This window comes from Micromys minutus, assembly GCF_963924665.1.
Source record: "Micromys minutus genome assembly, chromosome: 16".
In the NCBI taxonomy this organism is placed as follows: domain Eukaryota; kingdom Metazoa; phylum Chordata; class Mammalia; order Rodentia; family Muridae; genus Micromys; species Micromys minutus.
In genome coordinates this window covers 40,849,604-40,869,770 of record NC_137985.1, presented here as the reverse complement: position 1 = coordinate 40,869,770, position 20,167 = coordinate 40,849,604, and the positions used below count along the sequence as shown (strand labels likewise).

Genomic DNA, 20,167 nt, shown 5'->3' with positions numbered 1-20,167 from the left:
CACAGAGAGCTATACTCTTCACGCTGGCGGTGGGGTGGCTGCACACTCTCATGCAGCTGGAGAGACGTGCCTTTTGAACTAGCAATCTTGTATCTCCTAGCCTCATGAGGATGCCATGAGGCAGATACTGCCTTCACTATAAAAGTAAAGAAGCCAAGACTTTCATGCCTGGGGCCATGTCTTCTGTAAATAGAGGAGTCTGAAGTTAAGGTCAAACTAAAGACTCAAAAGTCTGTTTTGTTTTAACTCTTTTCTAACCTGAAACATTTCTCTCTGTTGAATGGGGCTTGCAGAAACATCTAATTTCCTTTTCCTGAGTCCCTTTCTTCTCTGTAAAATGAGAGTAATAATAGTTCCATCTGACCTCCCGTTTGGATATTCTCCGTGTATCTAGCACAGGGACGGGAGGGTGGAGGGTGGCTTTAATGGCCATGATGGGTAGACCAGAAATGGTTTCTCCTCTCCCCTCCCTGTCCACCAAAAGACCCATGTTTTCCATTCCCCCATCCTATGCCTGGGAAGATGTACCCTCAAACCCCAACTTCCAGCCAGCAATACCCTCCCTATGTACTTCTGAGATAGTCAATTTAAGAACACCAATCCCAGGGGCGCTGGAGTTCTGGGTACTCAGAACTCAGGAGTGGAGTATTTGTACATGCCTCTGACTGCTCTAGTGCAAAATGCTGGGGTCAGGTCCTTTCCCGACAGAGGCTCCTGTTATTTCCCCTTTGTCCTAATTTCAAGCTTTAAAAAAAAACCCTGCTGAACTGTCACTCTAACCACATGCTCATCAGGAGATCATTACCCTCAACCTTTGCGTTGCCCTGGAAACGGCGAGGGATGTCCATCCCACTGGCCATCACCCCTTCTCAGCTCCCATCCACACACCAGCTACAAGGCAGGTAGACACCAGCAGGATGGTTCATCTTTCTACAAAGATCTCTAATGTAATCTTAATTTCCAAAAGACAAAACAAAGAGAAATGCCTTGCAGGGACGGGTGGTAAAGGAGTGGGGAGGTGTTTGCCTTTAGATGGACCAGGCTCTGATTTCTCTAGGGCTCAGCCCCAGCAAGATGCAGAGGTAGCCCAAAGGGTACTAGCAGGGCAGAAGGGTCACACTGCTGAGAATATTTTTCAGCCACCCCAAAGCCTCAGGACTCCCCAGATGTGGAGCTGGGAGGCCTTCCTAATTCTGAAACTCGACTCCTGTTATCAGCCAGTTCTAACGAACCACTCACAGTGTCCAGGGCTCTCTGCCAGGGAGGATTCACCTCAGCCTGAGTGTCCCGCCACTGTCACATGTCCACCCCCAACCTCACATTTGCACCTTTCGTCTTCAGCATCTCCATCTGCTCCTTCCAATTCTCTCCTCCCCTCCAGCTGGAGCACACACGTGCTCACACACACCCACACAGTTCATCTCCAGAAGCTGAGAGAGGGATTTCCCATGGAATCGGGTGAGCTGAGATACCATAAGATTTGTGCTGGATCAAAGGCAGGGCAAGAGAGATAGTTAATGGTGCACGCAGCAAGAAAAGTGAATTCTATGCCCAACCTGAAATTTACTTGGGGTTCATCTCTCTGGGTTCTGTTTGTTGGAATGGAGCCTCTCTAACTTTATTTGCTTAAGCTAGTCACTGAACCACGACATCCAGCCCACACCTTCTCATATTACACACAAGGAAGCTCTGACTCAGAAGGGCCAGGTGAGGAATTGTAACATTTATCCCAAGGTGTACAATGGCCTGACCTAAGGATTAAAGAAATGGAGGAACAAAAGAGCAGGAGACCCTGGGAAGTAGCCCTTCCATGGTCAGACTGCAGGTTCCTGCTGCTCTATACCCCTCATGACCTCAACCTTGGAGTTAATGTCACCCCCTTCCTGTGTCTTGTTCATAAAAGGCGGTGCTGTTGGCACAGGCTACTTCACAGGTTTCTCACGAGGATTAACTAGGGTGATTTCCATGAAGCTCCACACACTGTGCTGTGCACACAGCAGGCTCTGAAGGGGGGGGGGGGCTACCTCATTACACTGGTTTAGCTACTGCCACAGACACCTCTTCTGGACAATCCCCACTGGCCCTTCTGGGGAATTCTGAGACAGGGGGATGTTGTTTCAGGGTTGACTGGATTCCTGAGAACCTATCTCAAAGGTAGGATTTAGGGAGTGAACATCCGGGTTCAGTGTTGTTCAGATATAGGGGATCCCGTAGAAGGAAAGGGCCTGTGGGAACTCAGATTGGGTGCTAGTTGTGTGGTAGGGAGGTGGGACTGGAGAGAGAGGCATCAAGGTGCTGTTGAATAGGTGAATGCTTGTCTAGCATGGCAGACGTTCTTGGCTCAATCCCTGGCATTGCCAAAAAGCGGGAGAAAGATTAACATGTGAAGAAGGGAATGGCAAAGGAGAAGAGAGAGTGGGTACCACTGTTCCACTTTCTCAACCCTGCTATACAAAAACAGCATGTGGGAGAAAAGCCCCCTAAACAGCGGAGAAAATGGGCATGTTACAAAGGACCAGTAAAGGACCAGAACCTTGTGTGGCCTTGGGCTTTTAGCCTCTGACCTCTCCCAACTTCCAGGCCTACTTCTGTGCTCTGTAGGTCTCATCATTATTGATATGGTGCCTCTATTTCTACCACTGCCAAGGGCTACTTGTCTAGTTCTTTATCCCAGGAAACAGAAGAAACCTCAGAGGATACCCTGTGGAGTCCAAATTATGCCTATAACACACCAGGGGAGTGGGAAAGGTTGGCATCAGTACCCAGTAACACCAGCGCTCTGAACCAGGTGAGAATAAAGAAACAGACAAGTTTGGGGTTCATATGAAGAGCTGCCTTGCAAGTCTTCCCACCTCTGTTCAGGTCAACAATGCCTTGTCCTCTGTAGCAATTGTCAATACCCTCTCTCAAACCTCTATACAATTGTGTGTGTGTGTGTGTGTGTGTGTGCGTGTGTGTGTGTGTGTGTGTGTGTGTATGTAATATGGTGTGTATACGTGAAGTGTGTGTGGCAGGGAGGGGACTAAGGGCCATGGAAAATTTAGCAGTTCCTCAAATGCCACTGAGAAGGCTCTCTGGTTATTTTTTTTTAAGCTACCATCAGACTCCCATGCAGTCTTCAAGCAGCACGTAAGAGCTGTGAGTTATAAGGCTATAAAACATGCACATCTATTATTGTCCCTCAAATTATTTTTCCCTATAAAAATGCTGAGAACGTCTTATGTTGCTTCTGCACATAAACCATCCAGTGTAGCCTCACTGAGCCTTAAAATACAGTTTTAGAGTCATGTTCTGGTTCTCACTTAGGCCAGGCTATCTTCTATTTCAACCCTAAGTGCCATGTCGTTGGGGTTCCCTGCCATGTTCCAACACCTGAAAGAATCTTGTGTGTTATTGGCTGAGTGGCAGCTGCCCACTGTGTCCTTCCCATACTGCAGGAGTTTTGAATTGTTTGAATGCATACAGAGAACTCCTTCAACTTCCACACAGTCTACTCACCTCCCCCTTGCCTCCCATACCTGCTGTCCTCTGTTCTCTTCCAAAAGACCTTCTCCTTCGGTAATTTCCACACACATACAGAGCTCCAGCACCTTTTCGTTAAATACTAAGCAAGTATAGAGTCTCTTTAATGAAGTGGGAGCTAGTGCAGGTCTCTCCCTACCAATGAGGGAACTGAGGCACACAGAGGTTAAACACCTGACCCAAGCTGTATCCCATCCCTACCCTCCTCATCCTACTGCTTTACACAAATCCCTCTTCAGCTCACATTTCCCACCCTCCTAATTTCTGCAGTGTGATAGTCTTTGAAAGATTTTGGTTTGCTGTTTGTTTTCTAAGTTGAATTAAATTTATTAAGGTACATTTTTTTCCTTAAGGGGAATCTTAGGGTCTAGACAAAGAGAAATGGACATAGACTGAAAAGATATAACTGTCTTAATTATGCTTCCCATTGCTATGAAAAGACACCATGACCAAGGCAACTCTTAGAACATTTGACTGGGTCTGACTTACAGTTTCAGAGGTTCAGTCCATTATCATTATGGTGAGAAACATGGCAGCATCCAGGCACTCATGATTCTGGAGGAGCTGAGGGTTCTACATCTTGATCTGAAGGCAGCCAGGAGCAGACTCACTTCTGCAGGCAGCTTGGAGAAGGGTCTCATCCACACTTGGCAGAGCTTGAGCATAGGAGCCCTCAAAACCCACCTACACAGTGATGCACTTCCTCTTACAAGGCCACACCCATTCCAACAAGGATACACCTCCTAGTAGGGCCACTTCCTATGGGCTAAGCATATTTAAACAACCATAACAATCTTGCTGTAAAGACAGGTGATCTGAAGGGCAGGACCACGACTCTGTCTTTACCCTACCCACAAGAATAATTGAATTACTCATCAGTTGATTCATCCAGTTGATTGTGAGGGGCTTCTTTCTTCATTCTGGGGTTGTCCCTGTTGGCTCCCAAAGTCACAGTTAGATATCACCAGTGGCCCAATTCCTGGTATATATGTGGTTGTTACCAGAGTCTCCCTCATAAACCTATCTGACTGGGTCTCTTTTGTGGTGCCTATGAACAGTTGGAGACCTAAGGCCTGGAATCTAGCCATTGAGGTGAAAGGGGACCCTTTGTGAGCAGCCATAAATAACCTCTCTAAGATCCGATTCCCCTCTGGCCCTTCAGTGTTTATCTAGGCACGCTTCTGCATTTAAATGCTGTAAGTTTAGTCGAGTAGTCCTGATTGTACTGTCTACCTAGTCTCCATATCTCTAAAACAATAAAGACATAATGCTTTCCCTTCCCATTTCTTTCTCACAATAGAATCCTACAAAATTTAGGTCATGAACTGCAGTGGGAACAGCTTTGAAACAGACATTTCAAATATCAGGGCTGCTGCTGTGCTATCATCGAAGTCACTGAAAAATACAATCCTTTTTACAGGGTGGTGGGAAATATTCCACGAGGTGTGTGTCTATAAAAGGGTGGCCCCCTGTAGGTTGCTTCTTAAGAGGTTTGGGGGGCAGCCTGAGCACAAACATCAGGGGCCCCATTTCATTCCAAACAAGCTCAAGACATACAACAAGCCTACCATTTTGGATCTGCACCTTTGACTTCTATTATCTTGGAGCTGGACCAGTGAGCTGGTTGGTTCTCCAGTTTACAAGGGAATTACTCCTGTTCTGGTAGCAATGTGATGGGGAACCATGAGGAGCCATGCCTCTTCCATGTTTAAGCCACACAGTTTTGGGTGTTGTTGACTATTTTAGTTCATTTTCTGCTGCTATAACTGAATAGTGTAGACTAAGTCAATTATGAAGAATAATGACTTATTTTGGCTCATGGTTCTGGAGATTAGATTGTATTAATGCGTCTAGTCAGGGCCTTGTACTGAGTCATAACATGGATGGAAAATAGAAAGGTAAGCAGGCAGATGTTGAGACAGACAAGACAACTGTCAGGGTTGGAATGTAAATGTCCCATTACTGGCTCATTAACTTGGGCACTTGATGCCCAGTTAGTGGAACTGTTTTCGAAGGCTCAGGCCTTTGGCATCTATGACCTAGCTAGGCTAGCAGAAGTGGTCCACTGAGTCATAGGCCTGGATGGGTGGGTCCTCTTCTGGTTTGGGAACAAACTATTCTTTCTGGTCTATACAACCTGTGTCAAACACCCCAAGTTCTCCTATAGCTATGGAGTCATGGATCCCTTCTACCATGTCTTTGCTCTTATGAGGCATTGGAATCCCCCCAAACCTGGAAGTAAAGCAAAGCTCTCCTGTTTTAGGCTGCTCCTGTCAAGTGTTTGTATCACAGTGAAGAGAACAAAGCTTTCTGTGCTACTGCTTTAGAACTCATTCTGAGCTGAGTCCCTGTAAAGCAAGGACTCACTTTTGCAAGAGTTTACTCAGTTTCCCTGAGTAGCAGTGAGACTAATCAATCAAAATAAGCAATTGTCTTCTAAAGTTCAATGACAGGGACCTAAAGAGATTGCTCAGTGGTTAAGAGAGCTTGTTGACCCTGAAGAGAACCAGAAGTTGGTTCCCAGCACTCACACCAGACAGCTCACAACTATCTATAAGCCTACCTCCAGGCAATTGATAGGACACTGGATTGTGGCTTCTGTTGGCACTTGTACACAGGTGTGCACACATACACATATTAAAAAATAAAGTTCGATGGTAAAACAGGTGTAGAGTAAGTATTTCTAATGCAAGGGGGAGACAGGCTAGAAGAAAGAGAGAACAGCTCCCCCAAACCCAAGACAGCAGATATTAAATCTTAAACCTGGAAGACAATCTTTCACTTCAAAGGCACCCTCTTTTAGATACACTTACTAGTGGGTTGGACCCCCAAAATGTGAGATAGCCAGATACTATGGTTTAGGTTTTTCGGGCTTTGTCCTCCCGGGTTGGAATCTCATGACTGCAGCTCTTCCATACACACTTTTACATTCCGGTGGCTTGTTGTGGTTGGTATATGCTTGGCACAGGGAGTGGCACTATTTGAAAGTGTGGCCCTTTTGGAGTAGGTATGTCACTGTGGGCATTGGCTTAAGACCCTCACCTGCAAATGAGTATTCTGCTAGCAGCCTTCAAATACAGAGGTAGAACCCTCAGCTCCTCCTGCACCAGGTCTGCCCAGGTTCCTGGTTTGATGATGATGGACTGAACCTCTGAACCTGTAAGCCAGGCCCAAATAAATGTTATTTTGAGTTGCCTTGGTCACGGTATCTGTTCATAGTAGTAAAACCCTAGCTAAGACATTGCTTTATAGTTCCAAGGTCTCAGCATCAGCCTAGCCACTGCAGCTCTACCACAGATTGACCAGGGGACCCCACATTTCTTCTCAGTGTAGTCCTAGGGGTTCCCTTCTGTACCATTGTGTCTATATCTTTTGAGATCTAGGTGGGAAAACGCCATGACTCTATGGATCTTGTGTTATTTGCCTACAGAAACACCACCATACATACATGTCACTGAAGCATACAGTTTGCACCTCAATATCTAAGTCACATGGCACACCTGGGGCTGGGGATGCTTAAGCCATGTTTGAATTAACCAATGGATGTTATGCCAGGTTTAAGGAGTGGAGACCCGAGGTGGTCAGTGGTCTCATCCTGTACTTAGGGTGCTACAAACTCGGGGATCTCTAAAATGACCTCAGAACTGCCCCCACACACCCCTACTTTTTGACCCCCACTGAACCCCATACACACACATCATGTTTCTGATGAACCACACCTGATTCCCTCCTTCCACATTAATCTCACAGTTAGAAAAGAATTTCTTGGCTTCACACTTGCACACCTTTTCTCTCTGTGTGGCAGGGCTGAAATTTTCCAGGTTTCCATGCTTGGCTTTACTTTTAATTATACATTCTGCCCCTAGCTTTGTGCTAGGTTAATCCAAACATGGCTTAAGCGGTCCCTTGGAGCTCACGGATCACCGTATGTGACCATGAGCAGCCCGAAGCAGCATGAAATGCTTGCTGCTTAGACAGTTTTTCTGCCAGATTTCCAAGTCAGTTGCTCCTACTGTAGAGCTTGCATAAGCTCCTCGGACCCAGAGAGAATCCGAGTAAATTCCTTGCTGGTTTATAACAAGATGCGCCTTTGTTCTAAGTGTTCCTCTGTCTCTATTTAAGATCCCATCTGTGTGGTTTTACCACACACATTTCCACCAGCATATGTATTAGGTGACTTGAGAGCTGTAACAAGCCACCCAGCAGGAGTATTTATTTGGGCTCCAGATTTAAGGAGGGAGGAATCTGGTCCTAACAGCAGGAGTGTCAGGCAGCTGTCCATATTGTATACTATCGAGGAAGCAGAGAGAGATGAATGTTAAGGCTTAGCTTGTTTCCCCTTAATTTAGTCCAGGACCCCAGCCCATGGGGATTGTGCTGCCCACATTCAGGTGGGTTTAGTATCTTTGAAAATGACTCGTATTATATTGCTTCCAGATGTGCCCACCTCCTCCATGGACAAGACAGAGAACAGTTTCCTCGTAGAGATTTTGCAGCTGCATCTACATTTCTTCACACTCCACTTTTGACATCCACTACCCTGTTCCCCATCCCTGTGACTGTGTCATTTCAAGACTGTGATTGGGGACATAAAATATATGCACCTTTTTAAAACTGGATTTGAAATCCATTGTAATTCCCCAGTTGTGCCTGGCAACAGTCTCTGAGGATCGGTCCATATCTGCCTCAACGTGTTCAACCTTTCACATGCTCAGCTGTTCCACACATTTTTGGTATTCCATAGGGATCTACAACTCACAGTCATGTGCAGACTTCGGTGTGAACATAGTTTTTATTTCTCGGAGTTTTATTTCTCCAGAGGACAATTGCTAGGTCATTTAGCTTATATTTTTATGAATTCTCAGAGACTGTCTCACTGTCTTACAGAGGGGCTGGGTGTATATCCTCAGTAGCAATGTTTACGCGGTCCATTTTCTCATCTGTATTTGGCCTTGATATTTATGTTAACAATTCTGTTATGAGTACATTGACATCTAATTGAAGCTTCAGTTTGCGTTTGTTGACTGGCTAAGGACATTGAGCATATTCTCGGGTTTGTATTTGCCACCTGTGTGTCTTCCCCAGGAAAATGAGTTTAAGTCTCCTCTCCATTCCCTAACTGGATAAATGGTTTTGCTTGTTTGCCATTAACTTCAAAGATACCCTTGTATGTTCTAGGAACCGGCAAGACATTGCTATCTAGGACTCAGCTCACAAATATCCTCCCCCTGTGTGCGGTTCATCTTCTCATCATCTTCCTGTGGCCCTTCCCAGAGAGGATGTTTTTCATAGTGTTCAGTTTATTAATTTTTTCAATTTATGAGTCATGCTTGTGGTATTAAGTCTAGTCTCGCCAGTCTTTGTTTTGTTTAGTTGTTTCTGCTTTACCCCGGGCCATAAACAATTCCTTACAGGGCCAGGTACAATGATGTGCACCTCCAATGTCAAAGCAAGAGGGTCATGAGTTTAAAGTCAACCTTGTTTACATATGAGCTGAAGATCAGTAGAACACATAGTAAAACCTTATCTCAAAGGTGGAAAGGGGAAAAGAATGTTTCTAAAGGTTTTATGTTTGTTTCATGTATAAGTCCATGATCCATTAGATTTTTATATTTGTATAAAGTGTGAATAGATGGATATTCTTATTATCAAGTCATTCTATAAAAATGGAGAAACCCAGGGAGCTCTGAAAAATAAAATAAAAACAAGTACCAATAACTGTTAAGGAGAAACAAGGCAGACATTGCTGTTACAAGTGATCTCCTTTCCTCCCCATCTTTTCCCCTCCCCTCCTCTCTCCCCCCCTTTTCCTCCTCCCCTCCCTCTCCTGCCCTCTCTCCTCTTCTTTCGTCTATATGGAGCATCTGCCTGAGCTTCCTGAATGCATTCATTCCTTCACAGTGACCAGTCCTCCCCTCAGAACACAAACTGTCACTGGAGCCTGTGGGAACACCCAGCATGCCCTCTGTGACACGTTTGCCAAGTGGAGAATGGAGACAGGAGGGGGAACTTCCCTGTATGCAAATGACTTATCCTTGATTGTAGAAAGTCCACTGGCTTTGTCACACGTGATAGAACTGCTGGGTCCCTGCACTGACTCCAGGGGTCTTATGAGTGCTCAACCTCATGGCCCTATACACTCAGGAAGACTGACATCTCCTAGAGTTCACCCAAAGACTTTGTCCTGGCGAGACTAAAGGAGGAACACATGCACTGTACTTACTAGAGGCAAGAGCTGCCGTTTGCCCCACTGATCAAGTTCTCTGTGGGGAGGTAGGAGGAAGATACGAACCAGCCTGCTCCCACTTAACACTGGGCCACAATGCTAGGCCAGCCTCTCCTGCTGAGGTCTGACTTCCAGCTGCAGGCGCAGCTCTGCCCCTCACTAATTCTGCTAACTTGAGCTAGCTGGACCTGAGGAGGGAAAAAATACCAGAGAGGCATCCCCTCTCCCAGGACCAGCTCTTTTCCTCCCTTTTGTAGTCTTGGGCTCTGGGCTGGCTGGGGCTTCCCACCTTGGTGGAGAAGGAAGGAGGGAGGACTGGCTTGCCTCATCATTTCCACCCTCCCAGACCTGAAGAACAGGAAGCAGAGGTTCCTGGAACCGCCCAGCTTCCGGGCAGAGTAAGGTGCAGTACAGAGGCACAGGGAGAGTGTATGGTACCACACAGAGCCAGGAGGCTTCCAGACCCCATGGCAGTCGGCCCCTGGGAGCAGCAGCTGGGCAACCTCACCATCTTCACCCAGGATGATTTCGAGGAAGAATGGCACCTAGTAGCCAGTGGTGGCTTCAGCCAGGTGTTCCAGGCAAGGCACAAGTGCTGGAGGACCCAGTGTGCCATCAAGTGTTCCCCATTCCTCCAGAAGGAAACCACCAGGTAGCTGGTGACCTGCTTCCACAGATGAGAAACTGAGGTAGAACAAGCTTTTTGTCTAGGGAGCTCAGAAGAAAGAGATAAGCTGGGTTGAGGTTGGCAGCCTTTTCAAAAAGCCCCGTGGTCTAAATTTCCTCAGACTAGGCTCTTTCTCTGAACCCGAAATGTAACAGACAAACAATGTTTGCTTCTTGGCACCCCAAGAGGTCAAAGGTGAGTAGGAACTGCCTTGCAAAACTTCCTTTGTCTGCCTGGCCTCTCAAACTTACTCTTCTCCTTCTTCCTGTTCCAGGATGATGATCGGACACCCTCCTTGCTCCCATTCTCTCAGGGTAGGGATGAGCTCTCAAGCAGTGTGACATGTTCCTTAGTGGCCTGTAACTTGTCACCTTCTCTCTTTCCATGCCAGCCGCTGTAGGCTAAAGTGTCTGGTAGGGGAGTCACTGTCCCAACAGGATACCAACCGGTAGCTGGTTCCCCACTGCTGGCCTTCTACAGGGGAGTAACTGAGGCAGGACTCAGATTGCCACCTAACATACAGCCTGCTGGAAAGTCAGGTCCAGCATCCCTTGCTATCTGTATGTCTTGGATCTGTTTGTGCACAGCCATACTTACTTGTTCATGCCTCTGGCCTTACTGTGTGTCTCTGCTATGTGCTCCCCTCCCCCTTACAGCCAGAAAGGAGACATTCTAGGATGTTAGGCCTGAGTATGAAAACATGTTCACCATAATATAACACCTCAACTGGACACCCAGTGACCTTGCTTAGATGTCATGTATTGTGCTTCCTGTGACTTGATGACATCCCCCAACAGCAGCCTTTGTATTCTCTCTTTTCTCTGCCTAGAGTACTCTTAGCTCTGGAATAGGGCCAGGTATTAGATTTATCCAAACCAGTATAGTCTTTGAAATAAAGAACATAAGGAAAGCTGGTGAGCTGACTCAGTACATACAGGCATTTGCAGCCAAGTTTGATGACCTGAGTTTGATCCCCAGGACCCACATGATAGAAGAACTGGCTTCTGCAAGTCATCCTTTGACTGCCATACCCACATATATGAATTGGAACACATGTGCATTCACACACACACACACACACACACACATGCACACATGTACACAAAGAAATATGTTTAAAAAAATAACATGGGAAAGTGGATGGTGTTGACCTGCCTATTCTGTGACTATGATAAAAAACTGCAGTGTTTTCCTTCCTGAGTTCTTAAGACTCATTGAGTGTTTAGGAATTTATTGATCACAGCCCCTGGTGGATGTGATTGTGGATGGCTATCTTTGGAGATTTATGATTATTGATTTAATAGATCTCCATCCATTCATCCACTTGATGAAGTCTAGTTGCTCTTGACTAGGTGCCCAACACAATACTGGCCCCTGGGAGCAAATAATGAGTGAAGCAGGCTTGCGACCACCCTCTGGGTCCTGCAGCTCAAAGGAGAGACATTAACTATAATCTGAGTGTGTGGGGCGCCGCCTGCACATTCTCCATTACAAGATGGCGCTGACATCCAGCTGGAGTTAGCAGTAAACAAGTCATGTGCGCACGCGCTGGGTAACTTTCCACTCCTTGAGCTCTGCCTCTCCCGTGGCGTCATAGGGCCTGATGAGTTTCAACCAATCAGGGGGGCTCCACGTCCAAGGCAAGGACTGATCCCTTTATAAGGGGACGGGCTAGATAGTTCATGGTCTTCGCTTCTACATGATGTATGCTTATGCTCTGCCTCTCGAGAGCATTAAAGTTTACCGCAGAAGGCGAGACGGTTGCGCGGGACATGAGTGCACTCCTGTGACACACGCAGGAAACAGAACATGAGTGGTCCTTGCGCTCCTCCTAATGAGTTTGCCTGAGATCAGAAAACCTCCCCTGAGAAAGTTACCCTGGAGTTAAAATGGAGTGAAGAATGGGTGAGACTTAAGTAGGCGAGGAGACAGTTTGTATGCAAGGGGACATGTAAAGGACCTGTGGAGGAGGGGCATGGTATGTAGAGGTAAGGCAAAGGCCTTAGAGCTGGAGTTCAAGATGTGTAGGAACAGGGGGAAGCCGCTGAAGGGTTCGCAACAAGTGTGGGTGGGACTCAACCAGATGTGCAGCTCAAGGAATGGGCTAGACAGGAGAGAATAGATGCTGTCCTTGTCGACAGACTGATATCTTCAGGTCAGGAATTATCTGGAGCCCCAGATTGTAGTGGTGGTAGTGGAGGTAGAGGGAAAAGAAGGGTGTTGAGGAATGTCATGACCTTGGGGCAACAGCAGAGAGGTCATTTAGGAGGTTTGGGTTCAGGGGTGAAAGGTGGCAGAGGTGGTAAGAAGTAGTCAGATCTTTGCTGAACTTGGAGTTGGTCATGAGAATGAGATGAAGATGAATCCAAGACCTGTACAGCCCCCCGGAGGATGGAAAGCATCTGGCTAAGATGCATCAGACAAAGGGAGGAGACAGTCTTATGGGGAGAATGAGAGACAAGCTTTTGACGTCTGATTGGAGATGCCGATGGTGAACAGAGAAAGTAGGATACGGGGTGGGATGAGCAGAGCATCTGAAATGAGCACAAGGGCCGACCATTCTAAATTAGCCAAGGAGACAGAGGATGGGGCACAGAAGACTGCAGGGGAGATGAGGGAGAATGTGCACATGACCGGGGAAAGAGAAAAGAGATTGGAACTCTCTGCAGGGGCAATGGGAGCTGAGGACAGACAGACAGACACATCCTGAAGCAGGCAGTGTGAGTGTGACTGGGAGCTGTGCAGGGAAGTTACTATGATTCCCACTCTGCGGGTCCAAACTGAGGACTAGAGAATCCTCTGTCCAAAGTCATACATACATATCTCAAATAGGAGAACTAAGCCTTGAGGGAAGTGCAGTGTTGCCTAAAGTCCCAACAGTTTGTCTACCTCTGGGCAGATACTATTCTGTTTTCTACACACCCAAGAAAGCTGTCTGGAATAGCAGGGCTGGAGGAGGCTAACCCTGTAGTAGCCAGCTGCTCCGATGTCTGGAGTGTGCTAGATCATTCCTGGAGGACAGACCCTCTGACTGCTTCCCAGGGTGACCCTGAGAGCACATATCAGGAGCGTCCCACCACAGCACTAACACAGCTTTGCAGACACTTTGGGGCTTTTTGAAAGCGCCATTCCTCCTTAATCCCTAACCCCTCAATCCCAAAACAGTCTCTTGAAATTTGCATGTTTACAGTTCTGTGGACACACAGAGTGCAATGAGCAAGAGGGCTTGCAGTGCTTCTTTTACAGGGCTTCCCCTAAAGTCCTGACTTCAGTTCGTTCCTACAACAATGTATTGAGCCGTGCATAGCATAGTGCGTGGTGGGGGTGGGGGAGCAAGGAGTACTAATTATAATCCATCCATAACACAGACTACTCTGCATCCATTAAAGACCATGCTTCAGGAGAACAGTGCAGGCAAGTGAGAGGGTGTGGGAAAGGAGGGACTCCTAGAAAACATCATAAAAGAACACACTAACATATCAGCCAAGGCCAACTCTGCAATTTTTTCTTTTCTTACCGCTCTCTGCATCTCCTAGGTTTTCTACAAGGTGCATGTATTATTTTCATGATCAAAATGATAACAGATGCTCCTTTAAAACAGAAGCATGAAGCACACTAGTGGGCAGGATAAATGGTAGGTGGTGTTCCATGCTTTTTGTGGCGGGCTCCGCAGAATGGATAGTCTCCCAAGCCTGGAAACCTCCCACCCTTTCATTGATAGCAGCTTGAGCCCCAGGCCGGGCTGCCTTCTGGTACTCCTACAGTCTCTCACTTCTCTTCCACTATCTTGAACGCTCCTGAGGCTTCTCTGGGTCTACTTAGCCTGCAGCATGCTTAGTTAGTGCTTTATGCCACTTGCCCTGGTAATTCATACTCTCCTTTCCCATTCCAATTCTGGCTCTCCACAGCTCTGAGGTGAGTTGCCTCTTTGAAGAAGCAGTCAGAATGGAGAAGATTAAGTTTCAACACATTTTGTCCATCTATGGGGTCTGCAAGCAGCCCCTGGGCATTGTGATGGAGTTCATGGCCAATGGTTCCCTGGAGAAGATACTACCTACCCACAGCCTCTGTAGGCCACTCAAGCTCCGCATCATCCACAAGACCAGTTTGGCCATGAACTTCCTTCACAGCATTATGGAGTGCTCCACCTAGACCTTAACCCAGGCAACATCCTGCTGGATAATAACATGCATGTCAAGGTGAGGACCCTGACCATGTACAGCTAGACCTCTTCCATATGGCAGGATTGTCTACATGACAACCATTGAACCAGCCAAGAGCTTGAGCCATTTTTTTTTTGAACACAGGGGTTAAATCTGAAACAGACATGGATGAGTAGACAGCTTTGGGACACGCAATGGGGGCTGTGATGTCCACAGTGTTCTCTGGGTTACACCTCTAAAAATGATAGAATGATCTCTACCCCCTCATGTTCTTTGTCTGAGGAAGGAATGCATATAAAGGAGATTTTTAGCAAGTTGGGTTGGCCTTTTGCTTCAGTGCTCAAACCCCCAGTCATATTTTTTATGCCTTCGAGACCTAGGCACAATCTCTTCCCCGAACCCTCTCTTCATCTAGCGAACTCCTAGTCATGTCTCGGCTCAAATTAGTCATCACCTCCTTGAGGAGACCTTGTTCTTGTTCTCACCATCAGAGTCTCTTATACCCTCTCGTCACACCTTTGGTACTTCGTTCTCTGACCCTATATATAGGTATTCTACAAAACTTTTTTTTAAAGCTTAGGCAAAGAGGTCTCAAATGTAAGTGAAGCATGTTATTGATGAGTGTATATGCTATGTGAATACGGAGCCATCATGAGGGTATGGGGTTTAAAGAGGCATCTCAATACCTAGTCTCATTGTCCCTAATGGATGACAGTCTGACGGGTTAAAAACAGAGGATAAACAGATGGTGTGAGTGTTTCAGGATTCATAGAGATTGGAAGAACAAGGACCTTGGAGGTGTACAGATGATTCCCAGCCTACAGATGAAGAAACTGAGGCTCTATAAAGATGAATAACTGGTTCAAGATCATCAAGGCAGTGTGTAGTAGAGCAAAGAGGCAGTGAAGTTGAAAATCACAAGTGCTGTACTAAAACAGGACAAAGGGAGTGAATGAGAAGGGGCCGCAGGTGTCTTCTGGAAGATGTCTCTTGCTGCCCTGTCCTTGACATCTATCTGGCTTTCTCCCAGATTTCAGATTTTGGTCTGTCCAAGTGGATGGAGCAGTCAACCCAGAAGCAGTACATTGAGAGATCAGCTCTGAGGGGTACCCTCAGCTATATACCTCCGGAAATGTTCCTGGAGAATAACAAGGCTCCGGGTCGTGTGATGTGTACAGGTGAGTGGGTAGCTGGGCTCTGGGTCATGTGGCAGGTTGCTACCCTGGACAGCTCCCTACTGCTCACAGGCAGGGTAGGACAAGGATTAGGACTGGTCCCTCCATGTGCTGATGGAAAGGGAAAGATGGGGTGGACCTGGGGAGGCTTTACCTGGGTTTGTAGAGACTGTGGGCCCAGGCTAAAAATTACGAATACTAGACCAAGTAGATCATTGGATTCCTCTGGCTACAGATCATAGATACTTGGCCAAGTAGACTGTGGGGTGCCCCTGGCTAGAGATCATGGGTACTAAGTCTCTCTGCTAATATATTCTCCACTGCAGCTTTGGGATTGTCATCTGGGAGATTCTCACTCAGAAGAAACCCTATGCAGGTAACATGATCATGGTCTATGCCTATGGGAGGCTGAGGTTGGAGAACACAGGACAATGTGTGAACCACAGTGTGAGCTCCTCATGAATTTCTGCCTTACTCTGTTTCCTCTGTCCCCAAGCACTAGAACTTCTGAAAGAGTGAGCAACTGTTAGCCTTGACCTTGCTTCATGACTTTAATACTCAAGCCCCTACACTTTACAGTGTAAAAGGCCAAAGCCTTTCCCCGGGTCTGCTTGTCTATTCTACTGACTTTGCATAGAGAAAGGATGCAGGTGTCATGTTGAGTCTTTGCTAGAGCTGGACCAGTGACTAAGATGTTCAGTCGGTGCTTCAGCTACGTTCCAGACTCAACTCTCTATTCACTGAGTGTGTATAGGACACTCACTACATTCTTATCTTGTCAGGATTCTCCCAGCTTTCTCCACTTGCCAGTCATCTGACTACACCACCCAACTCTTACAGGGCTCAATATGATGACCATTATCATCCGGGTAGCTGCAGGCATGAGGCCCTTCTTGCAGGATGTCTCTGCTGAGTGGCCAGAGGAGGCCCATCAGATGGTGGACCTGATGAAGCTTTGCTGGGACCAAGACCCTAAGAAGAGGCCATGCTTCCTAAGTATCTGCCCATTATTCTATGCCCAGGAACTAGAGGGGGGAACAGAAGACAGCCTTCTCCTGCAACACATACAGAAACACCCTTGGCATTAGAGCTCTAGATGATATATAAAACATCATCAGGGTGGACTGGGAGGCAGGTTCTCTGAATTCCATGGCTGAGGATGGATTTTGTTAGACAGTACTCTCTATGTGCCTAAGGCAGGTAAAGTCAGCAAATAGAAACCACAGCATCTGACCCATTCCTGACACTGAGTCCTGTAGCTATCTCTGAGGATTTTCAATACTATGGAGTGTATAATGTCATTAGTTGAATGGAATGAAGCTATCTGATTCTCTAGAGATAACACATAAAGGGGTGGGCATCTTAGAGATCACCTGATCCTTGTCTTCTCTTTCTGAGAAATAAAGGCTTACCTTCAGAGGGTCACTGAGTTGTCATGTGTACCCCAGCCATGTCAAGAGTAGGACTCAGTATTCTGTGTCATTGTGGGCAAAGGGAAAACGTACATAAACCTAGGGATGTGTTTAAGGGAATACGGAAAACATCAGAATAGCTGAAAGGTAGTAAGTACCATTGAGCTTGCCTGTTTCCTTTTTCCTCTACCCTTACCCCCTGTAGAGTAGATGTGACCATTGAGACAAACATGCTGCTGTCCCTGTTTCAGAGTCCTGTGGCAGACCCTGGGTGTCAAGCCCTGACCTGGAAGGTGTCTTACAAGCCATCGATGAGCCAGCCCTGCAAGGTAAATACAATAGGATAGGCAGGCCACTGTAAAGATACTGGAAGCCACTGTGTAACATCAATTGTCTCTGGAAAACCTGAGAGGGAATATGCAAAGGCTGCCATTTATAAGGCTACTTGACTGCTGAGGGGTATATGGGAACTATAAGGCAAGCTAGCCCATACATAGCTCTTTAATCCAAGGAGACTAGCTGGAGGCTTCCAGCATCCATAGGAGAGGACACCTTTCCTTATTTACCCAGTTGTTCTCTGAGGCCATGGGTGCTATGGGAAGGACCTTATCCTAACCTGTCACACCGTGGATGTCAATATCATTCTTCAAGTCTCCTGTTCCTACTCTGATGTAATAAGGACTATCAGGGATTCCAGAGATCTACCCTGAAGTCTCTAAATGAAGGCCAGGCTTCAGTGATTTCTTCTATACATGTGCTGGTAGGGCAGTGGTATAGGAAGATCTCCCAGGAAGGGTAAGATATGAATCTGGAGGAAGGAAAGGCCAGAGCTGATCCCTGATGACCAACCCTATATAATGCTTTACAGATCAGCAAGGAGATCAGCCAGGAGACTGCAGACAGTGGTGAATCTCTTTTGCTGAGATGGGACCAAAGACTCCACCTGGAGGAAAAGATGGAATCCATTCTCCTCACTCATCATCCTTGTCCTTCTCTTTCTCAGGCCAATTACACATAAGAGGTGGCTCAGAAATACCCAGACTCTTAGACTTCTGGATCAGTTTCCCCTTCATGGTTGTGCTCTTAAAAGAATAGATTCCCTGTTTCTGCCCTGAGAGATAGAACACTGGCTCTCAATGTATCCAGTGCCTACCCCATACAAATCAGAATCAGTAGGGATTGGATCTTAGCAGCGGTCACTATGCAGCTCTGAGACACCCGTAGATGGATCAGGAGGTGGTAAGGCCTGAAGAGCTCATAGCACACAAACCCAAGTTCTAGGGCAGTTCTGCTCTTCCCAGTCTGCCTTCCTCTCAGGTTCTTCTCTGAACATTCTTACCTGCCTAATCTGTCTTCCCACTGATAGAGTGACCAGCGTTGTTCATCCCCCTTTTAAAGAGCTGCATGTGCAAGCTCAAAGAGGCAGAGAACTAGCGGAGGCCAGGGGATGCTTAGGGTGAAGTAATTATTTTCATCCAGGCCTTCCATCTTCCATTCACCCTACCTCCTCTGCAAAAAAAAAAAAAAAAAAAAAAAAAAACCCACAGATTCAGAGCTCTAACGGAATTAGTGTTCCTTCAGTCTATGGAAGCCATTGCCCTCAAGTCTTGGCTGTTTCTGGAAAGTGTCTCCAGGAGGCAGGGGGATGCATACAGTGACCTCTGATCAGGTTAGGATATAATAATCTTTTTTTTCAATCTATCCCTTTTCTCTTAGTAGACTCAGGTGACTCCTTGAAGTGGATCCTACAGCTCTCTGACAGCAAGAGTTTGGTTCCATGAGAACAGGGTTCTATGAGAACAGGGTGACTCCCCTATACTTTCTAGTGGCCAGGGGCAGTTTGGAACAAGTGAGGCTGCTGCTGTCCCATGATGTTGATATAGACTGCCAGACAGCCGCTGGCTATACACCACTCCTCATCGCCACCCAGGACCAGCAGCCTGACCTCTGTGCTCTGCTCCTGGCACACGGTGCTGATACTAACCTGGCAGATGAAGATGGCTGGGCCCCACTGCATTTTGCAGTACAGAATGGGGATGACCAAACTGCCCGTCTGCTCCTGGACCATGGGGCCCTGGTGAATGCACGGGAGCATGAAGGCTGCACAGAACAACTTTGAGAATGTGGCCCAGCTTCTAGTCTCCCGTCAGGCTGACCTCAGCTCATGTGAGGCTGAGGGAAAGACACCCCTCCATGTTGCTGTCTACTTTGGCCACATTGGTTTGGTCAAGCTGCCGACAGGACAGGGAGCCGAGCTGAATGCTCAGCAGAGAAACCTGAGGACACCCCTGCACCTGGCAGTTGAGAGAGGGAAAGTGAGAGCCATTCAGCACCTGCTAAACCACGGGGCACTTCCTGATGTACTTGACCAAAATGGCTACAGCCCTTTGCACATTGCTGCAACCAGGGGCAAGTACTTTAAAATGCTTCTCAGATATGGAGCCAGCCTTGAGCTACGAACACACCAGGGATGGACACCCTTGCACCTAGCAATGTACAAGGGCCACCTGGAGATTATCTATCTGTTGGCCCAGAGCCATGCAGACCTAGATACTCATGGAAGTATGCAATGGACTCCCCTGCACCTGGCTGCCTTCCATGGGGAGGAGGGGTCAATGCTGGCACTGCTTAAGTGTGGGGACAACCCCAGTGCTGCTGAGCAGTCAGGCTGGACTCCTCTCCACTTAGTGGTACATAAGGGGACCTTCCTATGTATTGTCCATCTTCTGGAGCACGGTGCTGACATCCATGCTTGCAACAAAGTGGGCTGGACATCTGCCCACCTGGCTGCTCTCAAGGGCAACACAGCCATCCTCAAAGTTCTAGTCAAAGCTGGTGCACAGCTGGATGTCAAGGATGGAGTTGGTCGCATACCCCTGCAGCTGGCCCTCCGAAGCCCAAAGCAGAGCACAGTGGCCTTCTTGCAGGGCAAGGAGCCTTCACTAGCCATTCTTGGAGTTTCTCATCCCGGACCCCAGGTGGATGATTAGGTGTACCAGGGT

The 20,167-nt window shown here is 47.2% G+C and overlaps 1 protein-coding gene across 1 annotated transcript; it reads left to right on the top strand.

Annotated features, from left to right (window-relative positions):
- Window positions 1–10,179: 10,179 nt before the first annotated feature.
- On the top strand, window positions 10,180–20,155 carry ANKK1 (ankyrin repeat and kinase domain containing 1; the record flags this gene model as incomplete). Its single annotated transcript, XM_080930594.1, is given in 11 exon segments — window positions 10,180–10,400; window positions 14,324–14,550; window positions 14,553–14,614; window positions 15,609–15,760; window positions 16,080–16,129; window positions 16,594–16,749; window positions 17,376–17,494; window positions 18,034–18,070; window positions 18,885–18,943; window positions 18,946–19,265; window positions 19,267–20,155. Coding segments are annotated over 11 exon segments (2,292 nt in total).
- Between the last annotated feature and the right edge of the window lie 12 nt (window positions 20,156–20,167).